Source organism: Podarcis erhardii, assembly GCF_964252035.2.
Source record: "Podarcis erhardii genome assembly, chromosome: 11".
Lineage (NCBI taxonomy): Eukaryota > Metazoa > Chordata > Lepidosauria > Squamata > Lacertidae > Podarcis > Podarcis erhardii.
The window spans coordinates 34,173,998-34,188,491 of NC_138501.1; the positions used below are offsets into that span (position 1 = coordinate 34,173,998).

At 40.7% G+C, this 14,494-nt stretch overlaps 1 protein-coding gene and 1 long non-coding RNA gene across 10 annotated transcripts in view; one reads left to right on the top strand and one right to left on the bottom strand.

The window, feature by feature from the left end:
- Positions 1 to 8,503, bottom strand: part of RNF180 (ring finger protein 180) — a 55,635-nt gene extending 47,132 nt beyond the window's left edge. Inside the window, exons 1-2 of one of the 5 annotated variants that reach the window (XM_081880761.1) lie at positions 7,409 to 8,503; positions 4,307 to 4,442 (exon numbers count right to left, since the gene is read on the bottom strand). In XM_081880761.1, coding sequence (XP_081736887.1) covers positions 4,307 to 4,414 — 108 coding nt within the window. In that variant the 5' untranslated portion in view covers positions 4,415 to 4,442; positions 7,409 to 8,503. Of the gene's footprint in view, positions 1 to 4,306; positions 4,443 to 7,038; positions 7,354 to 7,404 lie in introns of those variants that run through there. The other 4 variants (XM_081880759.1, XM_081880758.1, XM_081880760.1 and 1 more) reach the window with 4 other exon arrangements.
- Positions 8,504 to 13,719: 5,216 nt separating this feature from the next.
- Positions 13,720 to 14,494, top strand: part of LOC309352375 — a 28,486-nt gene continuing 27,711 nt past the window's right edge. For all 5 annotated transcript variants that reach the window (XR_014161265.1, XR_014161266.1, XR_014161267.1 and 2 more), the window contains exon 1: positions 13,720 to 14,056. This is a non-coding gene — a long non-coding RNA (uncharacterized lncRNA). The remainder of the gene's footprint in view (positions 14,057 to 14,494) is intronic.

The window sequence follows — 14,494 nt, forward strand, 5'->3', positions numbered from 1 at the left end:
CTCTGATAGCATTTGCTATCAACTTTCCTTCTTTCCCACTGAACACCAAATTTTCTATCATTTGCAGACTGTTTCTGGGAGAGTTATCTGATTTGTCCTGCAGTGTGGAGAAGGAAAGAAATCAGTGGACTCTCTCCTGCTGTTTCTTCTCTTGTCCAAACTGCAGGGACAGTGGGAGGAAGCCACATCTTGCAAACCCTTTGGAAAGCACAGAAGACTTGACATAAATGCAGATACTGTTCCATCTGACTTACAGTGACTCTGCCCTGCTGTTTCTTATCTTATCCAGACTTCTGCAAAAGTGAGAAAAGACTCTCCCCTCTCTTTACCCCTCTAGCAAGTGGAATATATATTGACTTATAGGATGTATAAAAAAGGTAAAGGGACCCCTGACCATTAGGTCCAGTCGTGGCATAGTTGGATACATATTTAGAGATGTGTGCATTTTCTTTGAAACCCAAATTGACTGCACTGTGATCTGTTTACTGGAGCTCAGCTTCTTTTCCTCTTCACACCCTCTTAATGTATATAGACTCCTTGTCAGACAAGCAAGGTGCAATGGACAAATAAACATTCTTTTAAAAGTCTACCCACCCCTCTCTCTGCAAAGCAGATCAACGTGTGCATATCAGAAAGTCCTGATGGCAGTCTCACTTTCTAACCCTGCCCTCTGCAGTGCATGCATGCTTTAGTTAGGACAGCAAGTAGACCCTGCAGCAAGGGCAGCATGTGCTTCATGTGTGTGTGTGGGGGGGGGAGCAGTTTCCTATAAACTTACTACTGCAGGCATAGACTACCCAGACTACCTAATATGCAGATAAATTATAGGGTACTATACTTTCTTTGGAGGGATTATGTGTAGGTGTATGTATTTCTGGACACAATGCCTTACTGAGCCTCTTCTTCTCCACTCCTCCACAGCCATATCAAGGTACACTTCCACATTTCTTTTTAATTTGGAAAAAGTCACAGAGAATCAACTTGTGAGATATCAGATATCTATTACCCATCCAGCACGAGATGTTTGAGAATTGCTAAAAAAAATCCTTCTATTGTAACATAAAAGTTGGATCAAAATAAAAAAAATCCTTCCAGTAGCACCTTAAAGACCAACTAAGTTAGTTCTAGGTATGAGCTTTCGTGTGCATGCACACTTCTTCAGATACACACTTCTTCATGCACACTTCTTCAGATACTCCGTGTATCTGAAGAAGTGTGCATGCACACGAAAGCTCATACCTAGAACTAACTTAGTTGGTCTTTAAGGTGCTACTGGAAGGAATTTTTTTATTTTGTTTTGACTATGGCAGACCAACACGGCTACCTATCTGTAAATAAAAGTTGGATGGTACTGAAGACTTTAAAAGCATTGATAGTTAATTATAATGTGTAAAAATAATCCCACCTTTATGAATAAACACTTTTAAGACACATTATTATCGTTTGCTGCATCATAGCCTGGTGCTTTTGTGGCCAGTCAGATGACTGGAAGGAGATGGAAGGACCTAAATGTTATGTACACTCTATATTAAAAAACGTAAGTACTACAAAATAATGCCCGTTCTCTCTCTCTCTCTCTCTCTCTCTCTCTCTCTCTCTCTGTGTGTGTGTGTGTGTGTAGAAAAGCCCTTTTAAACTATGCAGGTCAATAAAACCACCTCCCCTACCTATCAGCTGCTTTCAGAAAGCTTCTGAGATTTCACCAGATGCTCCTGAGATTTCACCAGATGCTCACTATCATGAGGGCCAATCACTTGCTTTTAAAAAAGACTAAGCCTGAGAAACTTGAGGTACTGAATTCTATGCCTGATAACATATTGTGGAAAAAATCGTGCAATTCACAAAGCCTTGGTTATAACAAGTGTAGGAAGCAGACCTGTCCTTTTGACTGGAGAAGCTTGATGAATTTGAAGGCTTATTTCTTAGCTGAAACTGGTCAAACAAGAGAAATAGATGGCTTTTGACACTGTAAAAACTGGAATCCTAAAAATATCCTGCTATTCACATAAAAAGCTGTAAAAAGTACAGATAATTCACAAGCCATGTATTGCCTGTTCTTGCACTGGGTTTCAAAGTAGGACAGATGCAAAACTTTTGATATCTGTTTGTCCTTATTAACCATGTGATTGCACATAGTGCATTGGGTTGCTTGCCTAGCCCTGTTATGCTGAGTCATGCTATAACATCTGAAGAATGTGTAGGGGACACTACAGTTAAGCTAGAAGCAGATACAAAAACACCGTCCAGATTCTCCTTACAGATTATTTCAAATCATTAAGAGGTGGAAATTTTTAAAGGGTTGCTATATAAGGAAAGGAAAATAATGTGAATTTCTTTTTCTGCATTTATCACCCAGTTTCATAATCCAGATTAAGAATAAAGCTGCTCCCAATAGTCTATGTTTAACTTAGACATACAAAACTGAAAAAAATGATGTTATTTTCTTTCCTCGCAAACACAGCATTACATTGCGGATGAAGAATCAGCATGGTGCACTTTTACTTTGCTCTTCTCTCTGAACCAGCATTATAAAAGACATCAGCAGGGGAGCTAGTGGAAACCAGTGCTTGATAATTAACTGATGCTGCAAAATGACAGCAACTGCACAAATGCATTTTGTATTTTGTTTTTTCTTAAGCCAAGATTTAAACTTCCCATTTTTTAATGAAAATGATTTTCTTAGCTAGTGAATTATGATGATATATTAAGAATTTACGAAGCTGCCTGAAACTGTCTCAGACAAGGCATCCCCAAACTCAGCCCTCCAGATGTTTTGGGACTACAATTCCCATCCCTGACCACTGGTCCTGTTAGTTAGGGATGGTGGGAATGGTAGTCCCAAAACATCTAGAGGGCTGAGTTTGGAGATGCCTGGTCTCAGACCATCGGTCCATCGAGCCCAGGCCTGCCCACTCAATCTAGTATCAGCTCTCCAAGGCCTCTTTCCTAGTTCCCCTATCTGAGATTCTTTAATGGGTTGAAAATGAGAGGCTGTAGAGGAAGCAGGCTTGAGCAATGGACCAATGCCACGATTATTTGTAAACTAATCTGATGGATTTCCATAGCACTTCTAAGTAATTGTGAAAGCAACTGAACAGAAAACAGCATTGTTAAAGAGAATAAAGGTAAAGGGACCCCTGACCATTAGGTCCAGTCGTGACCGACTCTGGGGTTGCGGCGCTCATCTCGCTTTATTGGCCGAGGGAGCCGGCATACAGCTTCCGGGTCATGTGGCCAGCATGACTAAGCCACTTCTGGTGAACCAGAGCAGCGCATGGAAACGCCGTTTACCTTCCCGCCGGAGCGGTACCTATTTATCTACTTGCACTTTGACGTGCTTTCGAACTGCTAGGTTGGCAGGAGGTTAAAGAGAATAGGTGAATTCAAAAGAAACCTGTGTTATTAATTTACATTGATTTCAATAGGATTTAAGTGTGCTTATATTTCTCTGGGTTATCAATAGCAATAACAATAATAGTTGCTGAAATTATTTTATCACAGTGAAAAGCACCCCATCACCTAAAAGGTCTGTGCCAAACAGATTCTTATTCTGACTGTAAAATAATGTAAGAATGCTGGTGCCTACTGATCCTTTGTTCATTTTCCTGTGCAGTCGAAACAGGTATTGCAAGTTTAAGCTTATTTATACTTTTCAGAAGTTTAATCTTGCGAGCCCTTGTTGTGCTCCCTGCTGCAATGGTGAATCTCTCTAAACTATCCTTATAAATCATAGGGATTAGGCAATTTAGCATTGCGGATATCTTTATTTTTTTTGCTTTCCTAAAATTTTAGGTTTAGCAGCTTAATAGCACTGTATCATAACTACAAATCAAAATAAATACTTACTGCACTAGTCTGAGCTGCAGAGTTGTAGAAAATTTGTAAAGTTGAACACTCTTTCTACAAAGTAACTCATGGCTATGGAGAGACACAGATCCAGTACAACAGCACAAAACCGGTATTGTGATTTACTTCCCTGTTTTCTGCATTGGGCATATATGACATCTACAATACAATACAATACAATACAATACAATACAATACAATACAAATATGAAAGAGTACTTCAGAATACTAAAAATATCAATAAAGCTCCATTTGATAAACAAATAGTTTAAATTGTCCAATGGGTGAATATCCATAAACCAGTTCTTCTTAATTCAGTAGTATATAAACTGTGCAATTTTGAACATGTTAATTCCAGCATTCCTAAATTATACATACATACATACATACATACATACATACATACATACATACATACTCTAGTAATGGCCTAGAAGAAACAATACATTTTTTTACTTACTTCAAAGACCAAATCTGCAGTTTGGTCGTTTATGAGGCAATCAGAATTAGCTACGTATTTTCGACACTTCCAGCAACGAAGCATGTCACCCTGACCTTGGCTATTCATCTTAATTCTGGTTCTTTGAACTGTATATCTGTTAGAATCAAATAAAAATAGCATACTTTATTATGTTTCTGTATTCTGTGTTTTTTCACCAGTTCTTTCAGAGAAAGAGAACCTTACATTTTATTCTGATGTACAAAGTTATGGGTCAATCCACATTAGCTGATGTTTTATCCATATTAAACGCTTCTTGACTCTTCATGATGCACATACTACTCAGCCCATTGTATTGATGCCACTACTTATCATCTTTTATCCTGTGATTTATCAGAGTACTTTATGCTAACTTTTATTAGTTACTGCGTTTTGCTCCCACTCATTTCCTCATATGCACCTTCTGCACAATATTGCTACCAAAATCAGTGGGAGTGGCTTTGTTCCTGTGAAATCGGTTTAGCCCTCTTTCCCCCACTTTCCTCCCCTGATCCATCTCTGAATGTACAATGGATCCGAGGGAAGTAAAGTTTATTCTCTGTTTTATTCCCATTAACAGAATAGTCATATTAATCACAGTCATATTCTTGGTTGTTTTTGTTTTGTTTTTTGCATAGGTCCAAATAATTTGAACAAATAGTTCTGCTATCTATGCAGATTCCTTGAACAGATGCAGGGTGCAGCTGAATTTCCATCATGCCCCATAACTACATCCCCTGTATCATCACCGTGTTCAAGTTTTCAATACACACACACACACATACACACACACAGTGTAAAATCTTTACCTGATTGCAAAGCTAAAAGAAAACTTCAATTCTTCATTCACACAAGCAGTCACATAGGACTGCTTACAGGAATGTATTCCTGACAGGTGAAATATGTTACTTTGCTCTGTAGCAACATGTTCTCCCTCTGACTGTTGCTTTGAGTCAAGGTTTTTCCTGAAGTATTAAACTATATTAAACCATGACTAGTTAGATTTCTAGTCCCCATTGTCAAATTTCTTAACTATGATTGACAAAAACAAAATGTTACATAATGAAATATCATTATTTTTCAGTGTTTCAAGGCTAAACACCTGGCACAGTAAGAGTCAGGCCTCTAGTTAACCTCTGGTAGACTCTGTAAACTCCCATACCAACTATCCTCCTCCTCCAACCGCTGAGGCCCATAATCCACAAGGATTCCATAATGTGTTAATCTAGAAACACATTATGGAATGCAACTGCCACTAAAACATGCTTAGCTTTCAAGGACAAAATGAGATGGTATGGTAAATGTGAATGTGCATTTGATATATTTGCTTTCTATTTGGCATCAATAGCAGCTTGGGAACAGTGTGTGAGAGACATTTTCATCAGAATCAATTGCACAGTGGGAAAGGACTATCCCTCTTGAGTGTTGTGGTCCCGATCCTGATCCACTCTTCTCCAACAATTGTTATTTGTAAAGTAAAAACAAATCATGCTAAATGCATACATGTATTTAATGTGTCCTCTCATTTGCTCCAGAGTTTGTGGTGCATTGCTCCTTTAAAAAATGTTCATGAAATTCTTTTATTAGTCAAGTTTACTCATGTCTTGCAGTCCTGCTTGAGGAGAGTATGCTTAGCTCTTCTATGTTTGGATACAATGAAGAAATGCTAATGCTTACAGAAAACTTGAATATCTTGAAGTACACCTAACTGTGTACTTAAGCAGCAGACATTGTATTTGTTTCCATCATGAAAAATCTTCTTGCTCAGATGTAATTTTGCTAGTGGCATGAACATGCCTACTGAAAGGTGGTACATAAATCTAACATAAAACTACGCAACACACACACAGAGCACAATACTATAGATGTCTGCTCAAAGGGAAATCCCACTGTGTTCAGTGTTTCCTTCCCCCAAGAAAGTGGGTATAGGATACAGCCTTAGTGGACCTTTTAGAATTGAGCTGTAGGAATTCTCCACCAACAGTGCTTCAGAAATGGGGAGAGTATGTATCTTACATGTGTGTACTTGGCAGGGATCGCTTCTCGGCCTTTTGGCTAAGATCAAGTGTAGTGTGTACTTGGCAGGGATCTCCTGTGTGTGGGTTGTAATATTATTGAGCATTAGTGGTTTATTTATGAATGGTTCGATGACAGAGATAATGCTTTAGGTAGTGAATGATTGTACGGGTTCTATAGAACAGATGATGAGTGAGATTAGGTGAGTGGTTGTATGAATAATGTTTGTTATGATAATTGAAATCTTACATTATACTGCCTGGTAATGCTCTCTTGACTTGATTTATATTGCTATAGTATTTATGTAAATGCATATTCTTTACGTATTTTCTTATTTATTGTACTGCCTTGCAATCTTCAGGTTGTAAGCAGTCTATAAATGGAAATTAAGAATAATAAGCATCATAAATCCCTGTGGAATTTAGCAGTTTAAGTAGTGCCCCCCCTCCTTAAAAGAAGCAGCATGCTTTCCTGCCCAACTGCTGGACCTTCAAGAAAAGGCACTTTTCGCTTACAAATGACTGAAACGTAATCCAGAAAACAAGGCTGCGATTCTAAATGTGCTTTCAAGTTAACTCCCTCGAAATCAAAAAGGCGCTTCAGAGGAAATACATTTAGAAAAGGGGGCATGGTTCCTCCCTCCACCTTTCGTACGAAACAGGTGGGGAAAAGCTTCTCTCATCTCTCTCTCCGCACACATAATGTATTTTTACTCCTGCTGCCGCCGCCCCTACTGTTTGACAGGGGGTCGTGTGGGGAAGGGCGATGCCACTGCCATTCCTTTCCACGCGGCTTCCCTCGCGGGACCGTCCTGGCTGCTGTGCCCCCTTCAGACGAGGCGCCCCTTTATTCTACACCCACAGGGAAGAGGCAGCCTTCGTGTGACCCCCCCTTCTCCCTCTGCCCTCACGCGGAGGCTGGAAGAGGAGAAGGAGGAGGAGGCGCCTGCCTGCTTGTCTCCTCAACCACAGCGACTAGGCCTCCTCCTCCTCCTCCTCCTCCTCAGCCCGGCCGTGCCTGACAGAAACTCCCGCGCGCGCGCGCGCCCGGCCTCCCCCATTTACCTGCCTCTGCCCCTCTTGGCGCCCGGCCGCTGCGGAGGCGCCCTCTGAGGGAGAGCAAGGAGGGCGTCAGAGAGGCCTGGTTGGCTCGGCGGTGCTTTGGCGAGTCTCTGCCGGGGGGGATTATGAGAGATGCGGGCTGTCGCGGCGCCAAACGGGAAGAGACGGGAGACAAACGGCAGCGGAAAGCGCTCGGTCTCCTCGGGCAAAGCGGGGCGCTGGAAGCGGGAGAAGAAGGGCTCGTCGGCTTCGCCCGCGCCCTCGTTTTCCTTCAGCGCCGCTCCTTCCCGGGATGGTGGCTGTAGTAGTAGAGCAGGCTGGGAGGGGCGGCGAGGTCTAGCTAAAGTACCGTCGCCGCCTGCTGCTGCTGCTGCTGCTTCTTCTCGCGCCTATAGCTATAATATAGCTGCTTCTTTTCTCTCCGAAAGGAAAGCACCAGAGCATAGGGGGTGGAGGATCTGACCCCGAGCCCTACTGCTTGTGGTTGCTTTGGAGCGCGCTCCATACATGCTCAGAGTACTTTTTAAAAGGAAAGTCTTGCCATATTCTATAGGTGTCACTGAGGTATCGTAGTTGGAGCGTGACCAGGGAAATTTTGGTTTAAATCCCCCTCCCAGGCTTGAAGTCTGCTGGGTGATCCTGGGCCAGTCATCGTCTCTCAGTCTCGCCTACCTTACAAGGGTGGTTGTAAGGATCAATGGGCATTGCATGCTCTGGGCTCCTTGGCAGAAAAAAGGGGCAGAAACGTAATAAATAGATAATTTTGCGGTTAAGGTCTTGCTGCTCAAACAAGCACCAAAGTTTCCCTGTTGGTATTATACACTTGAAGGGATTGCACTACCAAAATACTCTTGAGGAGAACGTTTTCATGGGACCAGGTTATGTGTTGGCTTCCACTTTTTGTAACTCAGAGTACGCAAGTCTTCCTTGAAGACAACACATTTATTACAGATATTTCTTCATTCTCGCAGGGCAGACTTATGAAATGTAAAAGCTAATTCATTGCTCTCTTCTGCGATTGTTGTATGGAATGTATTTGGTGAAAGGGGCACCTTTTGGGTATTCACAAAAGTAGTGTTGTGTGTGTGTGTGAAGAACAGAATCTCTCTCCCTGTTATAAGATCTTTGAAAGCAACAATGCTGTTGGCCGGTGCTGAACATAGAATGGAAATAAGCTGCAGACCCTGCCCTCAGACTTTAAAAAAATTAATGTACAAGGCAACATCTGCAAAGGAAAGCAAGTTGAAGGAAAGCACTAAGATCTGTTTCAGATAGGTAGCCGTGTTGGTCTGCCATAGTCAAAACAAAACAAATTCCTTCCGCTACTGGAAGGAATTTGTTTTGTTAAGATCTGTTTGTTAATGTCTGCATGAGAGATTTTAACAGGCGTTTGCACTGACCTTCCATTACTGGATTTCTTCCTGGGATGGAGCTGGTTGCTGCATCTAACTGGCTCTTCATCCTTTTGCCGGCCAGAGTGACCTTGCCTTCATTTTTTCATTCTCCGTGCAGCTGACTTTGGGGATGGTATTCTTCCTTGTAGGACAAAGAATTCAATCTCAGTGTTGCTGCATCTGCTCATTCTCTCATCAATATCTGGGGACATGGTAATATTCACCTTGCTATGGAGCTTTTCTGGGGAGGGAAGGATTGCATAATGATAACCTCCTTTGTGCTTTCAGTAGTGACACTGGCCAGGATGTCCTTCCCTTGCTTCTGGGTAGCTCATACCATTGTCAATGAAGAAGTCATTAATGAAGGGGCATGCACTCAGTGGTTCTGTGGAAAGGCTCTGAGTTGCAATTGTCATTGTTGTCTATATCTGCTTTAAAGAGACATTTTATGTTTTTGCTGGATTATAACAGCACAGATTACAACAGCACAGCACAAAGCTTTTCATCATCTGGAATAATCTGTGACCTATTTAAAGCACCAAAATATAACATGACAGTGCAGATGCTGACATTTGCAAGACCATCAGCTTGGTTGTGAAGTTTAAATGTTCCATTGCATATCTTACTGTGTAAGATATGAAAATGTTTTAATTAGCATTGTAACCCACCTGGTGATAAATATTATAAAGAGCAGTACATAAATAGCTCAAGTAAACAAAGAGTTTGTGATTGTGAGTGGGCACTATAACATTTGGTAGCAGTAGCCTAGTGGCAGCTGGCAATTGACTTAGGTTATTTTTCCACTCTGTGCTGTCTTTGTGTGTAGTCATAGTTGCCAGTGTTGTTGTTGTTGTTGTTGTTTTTTATTTTTATTTTTATTTATTTTACAAAATTTCTATGCCAGGTAATTTCTTACAAGTGCAGAACAAGTATTATGTAGTGTCTGTAACTGTGAATTCTGCAGTATGAAGTGGTTGTGTGTTCATATATGGGGTAAGGCAATCTGCAAGTAAATTGGTTCCAAGCTGTTAAAGGCTTTATATACTAATAGTGATATCTTGAATTTGGCCTGGTAGCAAAGAGGCAACCAGTGGAGATCTCTGAACAGAGATCTAAAATGCTAACAGGGTCTTCTTCCTGTTGGCAATTGAGCTGCATCATTCTGCACTAACTGCAGATTCTGGTTCAAGTGCAAGGGAATCCCTACTTGCTTCCTAAACAGCTCCTTGCACCTTGTAATGGCATCAGGAATGACATTAAGTTGGGCTAGAGACATCACTGAGGTGGGAGAAACTAGATTTCACGCTGTTGTTTCTATGTAGTTCTATTGCAGAAAGCCATTCTATTTTACCCATTGGGTAATAAAAGTTCAGTTCTTAGCATATTGTTAGACTGCAGTCAGATATTGCTGGATGAAGCCAATAATGCCTCTTTTTAGATAGTAGTGTATCTTTTTATTGTACAGTATTCCCCAATTAAGCTGTTCTAATGGAGACCCTGTGGCGTTAAATAATTCATTACAATTATTTAGAACCTTTAATGGCATTGCTTCACCACAACAGTTAACCAGCTTTGATTTTTATTTTTATAATAATGGAAATCTCTGTAGTGCACCCAGTTCTAATAAGTTCACACTTCAAACACTTAACAATTACTTGACAATGTGTGACTGGTCCAATGACTTTATTTCAGTCCTAATGCGAGCATTCCAAGTTTGGAACGTTCACAGGAATATGATCAACTAAGTGTGAACAGCATTTTTACAAGGTTTAACCACAAACCTTTTCTATGAACAAAGAAAAGCTCTGGTGAGTTATCTCTAAAATATGATAGCGCTTGTAGCCGTGAACAACACACAAAGATAATATGGCAACTTCCTGAAAGATGAATTTGCACCATTTCCCCCTTTCTTTCAATGCACATAAATCACCAAGTTATTACTTTTGCTTCACAAAAGCTGTTACTTTTGTTTCAAAATGAGGGATCATCAAAGGTCCTTATGAGGCTAGAGTTATTATTGTTATTGGAAGGATGCAGCTCTAATTGCTATTTCTTGCTGCAATAAGGCTCATTGCTGACAAATCTCATGGAACGACTTTGGGTTTTTGATGAACATACACTAAAGCTGAGAGAGATTCTTTTGATAGCCAATATATTGGGAAAAAATAAAAAGGAAGAAATGTGAGTTAATTTCAGGACACCCCACAAGAGTCCTGAGAGATGTACAGTATTCTACACCCACAGAGGTACAAATCCCAGCAGGCCCCAGGATTCTTGTGGGTGTGGTTTAAATGTATTATGTCTACTGTACACAGTCAAATATTATAGCTACTCTTCAGTTAAAATCAATGTGAAAACTTAAGGAATTGTACATAGCAATCCAAATAAATTGTTCTGATTCATGTTGCATCTGGTGTGTGTATCTGTAATTAGTTATAAAGAGCAAACTAGGGTTCAAGGAGAGTGAAAGAGGAGAGTGCAAAATATGGTCTCAACATAAAAAAAACAAAGATCATGGCCATTGGTCCCATCACCTCCTGGCAAATAGAAGGGGAAGAAATGGAGGCAGTGAGAGATTTTACTTTCTTGGGCTCCATGATCACTGCAGATGGTGACAACAGTCACAAAACTAAAATAAGCCTGTTTCTTGGGAGGAAAGCAATAACAAACCTAGACAGCATCTTAAAAAGCAGAAACATCACCTTGCCAACAAAGGTCCGTATAGTTAAAGCTATGGTTTTTCCAGTAGTGATGTATGGAAGTGAGAGCTGGACCATAAAGAAGGCTGATCGCCAAAGAATTGATGCTTTTGAATTATGGTGCTGGAGGAGACTCTTGAGAGTCCCATGGACTGCAAGAAGATCAAACCTATCCATTCTGAAGGAAATCAGCCCTGAGTGCTCACGGGAAGGACAGATCCTGAAGCTGAGACTCCAATACTTTGGCCACCTCATGAGAAGAGAAGACTCCCTGGAAAAGACCCTGATGTTGGGAAAGATGGAGGGCACAAGGAGAAGGGGATGACAGAGGACGAGATGGTTGGATAGTGTTCTCGAAGCTACCAGCATGAGTTTGACCAAACTGCGGGAGGCAGTGGAAGACAGGAGTGCCTGGCATGCTCTGGTCCATGGGGTCACGAAGAGTCAGACATCACTAAACGACTAAACAACAACAACAGCGTTCAAGGCTTGATTCTGTGTCACCTTATATTTTGTTAAAGCACATCCCTGTAGGACCTCTGCTTTGGAGAAGAGGCTCTCCAGTCTGCTTCCTTATCTATAGGAGTAACTCTGAATGCTCACTGAATTCCTCAGTGATGAGGAAAATGCACCTGGATTATAGTAATCCTCCTGATTATAACTTGCTTCTAAGGTTGGGCACTGTCATTTGGAGCCAGGCCTACAGGATGTGGCATTGAGCTCTTTCTCAAATTAAGACCTAGCTACAAGATGTCAAAACTTTGGAACTCATTTGTGATTGTGCGGCCATTCAATCTAGAAAATTAACTTCCATAAATGTTGGAATGCATGTCTTTGGGAAAGAAATAATAACAGAAACTAGCTTCCCTATAGAGTTATTTGAGAAAGCCTGCAAGAGGCTCAAACATTAATATTTTAAATTGTAATATTGGAATTCTCTAGAAGAGATTTGTTGTGCCTTTTACAGTTTATAGTTTATATCTGGTCTTCTTCTCCCTTTACCCCAAAGTGAAAATATATTTAGGGCATTTTCTTTACTGTTGTTCCAAGTTCTTTAATAATAAGACCTGAATGTCTTGACTGTCACTTCAGTCCAAGTGATTAAGAACCAGTGTGGTGCAGTGATTAGAGTGTCAAACTGAAACTGGGGAAACTGAGTCAAATCACATTCGCCACTAAGCCGTGAAACTTGCTGGGTTACCTGGGACCAGCCCCTCTCACTTAGAGTTTGTTGTTAGGTTAAAATGGGAAGTGAGGAGGAAGGAAAGGGAAACATGTATGCTGTCCTGAACTCTTTGGAAGAAAGGCAGGATATGTATGTAATCATAGAATCATAGACTCATAGAGTTAGAAGGGACCCCAAGTGTCATCTAGTCCAACCCCCTGCAAAGCAAGAATCTCAACTAAAGCAACCATGATATATTGTCATCCAACCTCTGCTTAAAAACTTCCAAGGAAGGAGAGTCCACCACCTTCCAAGGGAGTCCATTCCATTGTCAAACAGCTCTTACTGTCAGAAAGTTCTTCCTGACACTTAGTCAGAATCTCCCTTCTTGTAACTTGAAGCCATTGGTTTGGGTCCTACCATCCAGAGCAGGAGAAAACAAGTTTGCTCCATCTTACATGTGACAGTCCTTTAGATATTTTAAGGTGGCTATTGTTGTGGAAGATGGAGTGGTAATGTTCTCATTGAGCACCCATGGTATATACTTCCCAGGAGAGGAAAGCTCTATAGACATATCTCCTTACAAGGGGAGCAACCAACTTCATTAAAGTAAACAGATATCAAATTTCAGAATACCATCAGATTGCAGCCTGATCCACATTTACTCAGAAGTAAGTCCTATTGAGTTACAATAAACTTAAGAGACAACTAATATAGCAATACAGAACCAACACAACAGAACATTATATTGTGTGCAGAACTAAAACACTAATAAATTCTATACATTAAAACCACCAACCGTACTGCGAGGATTTAAAACTGGGAGATTTATCCAGCTAAATTCTTAGAATATATCCAATTGAAATTAATGAACCTCAGTTAGTCATGCCCAATAATCAGTGGCGTAGCGTGGGTTGTCAGCACCCGGGGCAAGGCAAGTAATTTGCGCCCCCTAACCCTGGATTTGCGCCCCCTAACCCTATCCCTAACCCTAACCCCCAGATGCTGTGCCCGGTGCGGCCGGACCCCCTGCACCCCCCACGCTACGCCACTGCCAATAATTTCAATTGATCTACTCTGAGTATGGCTAGCACTATCTACAAACCCAGGGAGAACAGAAATGTCTTAATCTGATATCCAAAAGACAGCAGTGTGGGCATTAGGTGGGCTTCTCTAGGAGAGTGTGGAGAACTGCATGCATGCATGCTGGATATCTGAATTGGCTCTTAATTCGTAACACTTTGGTTTGCCAATTGAGTTCTCTAAACTCTAATCCTGACTCATATACAATTTATTTCTGGCTACAGTGTAATATTCAGGAAAATGTCATTTGTTTCCTTTTGTTTGAAAGATAATGATTCTCAATCAGTTATTCAGGACCAAATCTGATTTGTCAGGTGAGTAATACTATTATGGCAATCATTTTCCTTTACTGTACAGAAAAGGGAATGTCCTTAACTCAATTGCACAATATTTTTATTGGAAAAAACTTCACTTCCGTGAGCAATCAAGCCAATGATCTGCTCCATTTTCTCTAAAGGAAGTACTTATTCTAGTCAAAGTGAGTCAGATGCATGCAATGTGTACTGTGAAGAGAAGTGAAATCCTCAAACTAAAATGTGCTAAAATATAATGCATACGTTAGCTTCATCAGATATTGCCAACAACTAAAATAGTAAGTATTGGGGAAATTACAGGTTTGACAAATGTGTCACAGCTGATGAACAACAGTTGACTTTTAAAATTGTGTCTTCACATTTATTTATTACTGTATTGAGCTGTGACTTGTACACCTCAAAATTGTGCATCTTGTACATATCAAAGTTTTTCAAAGT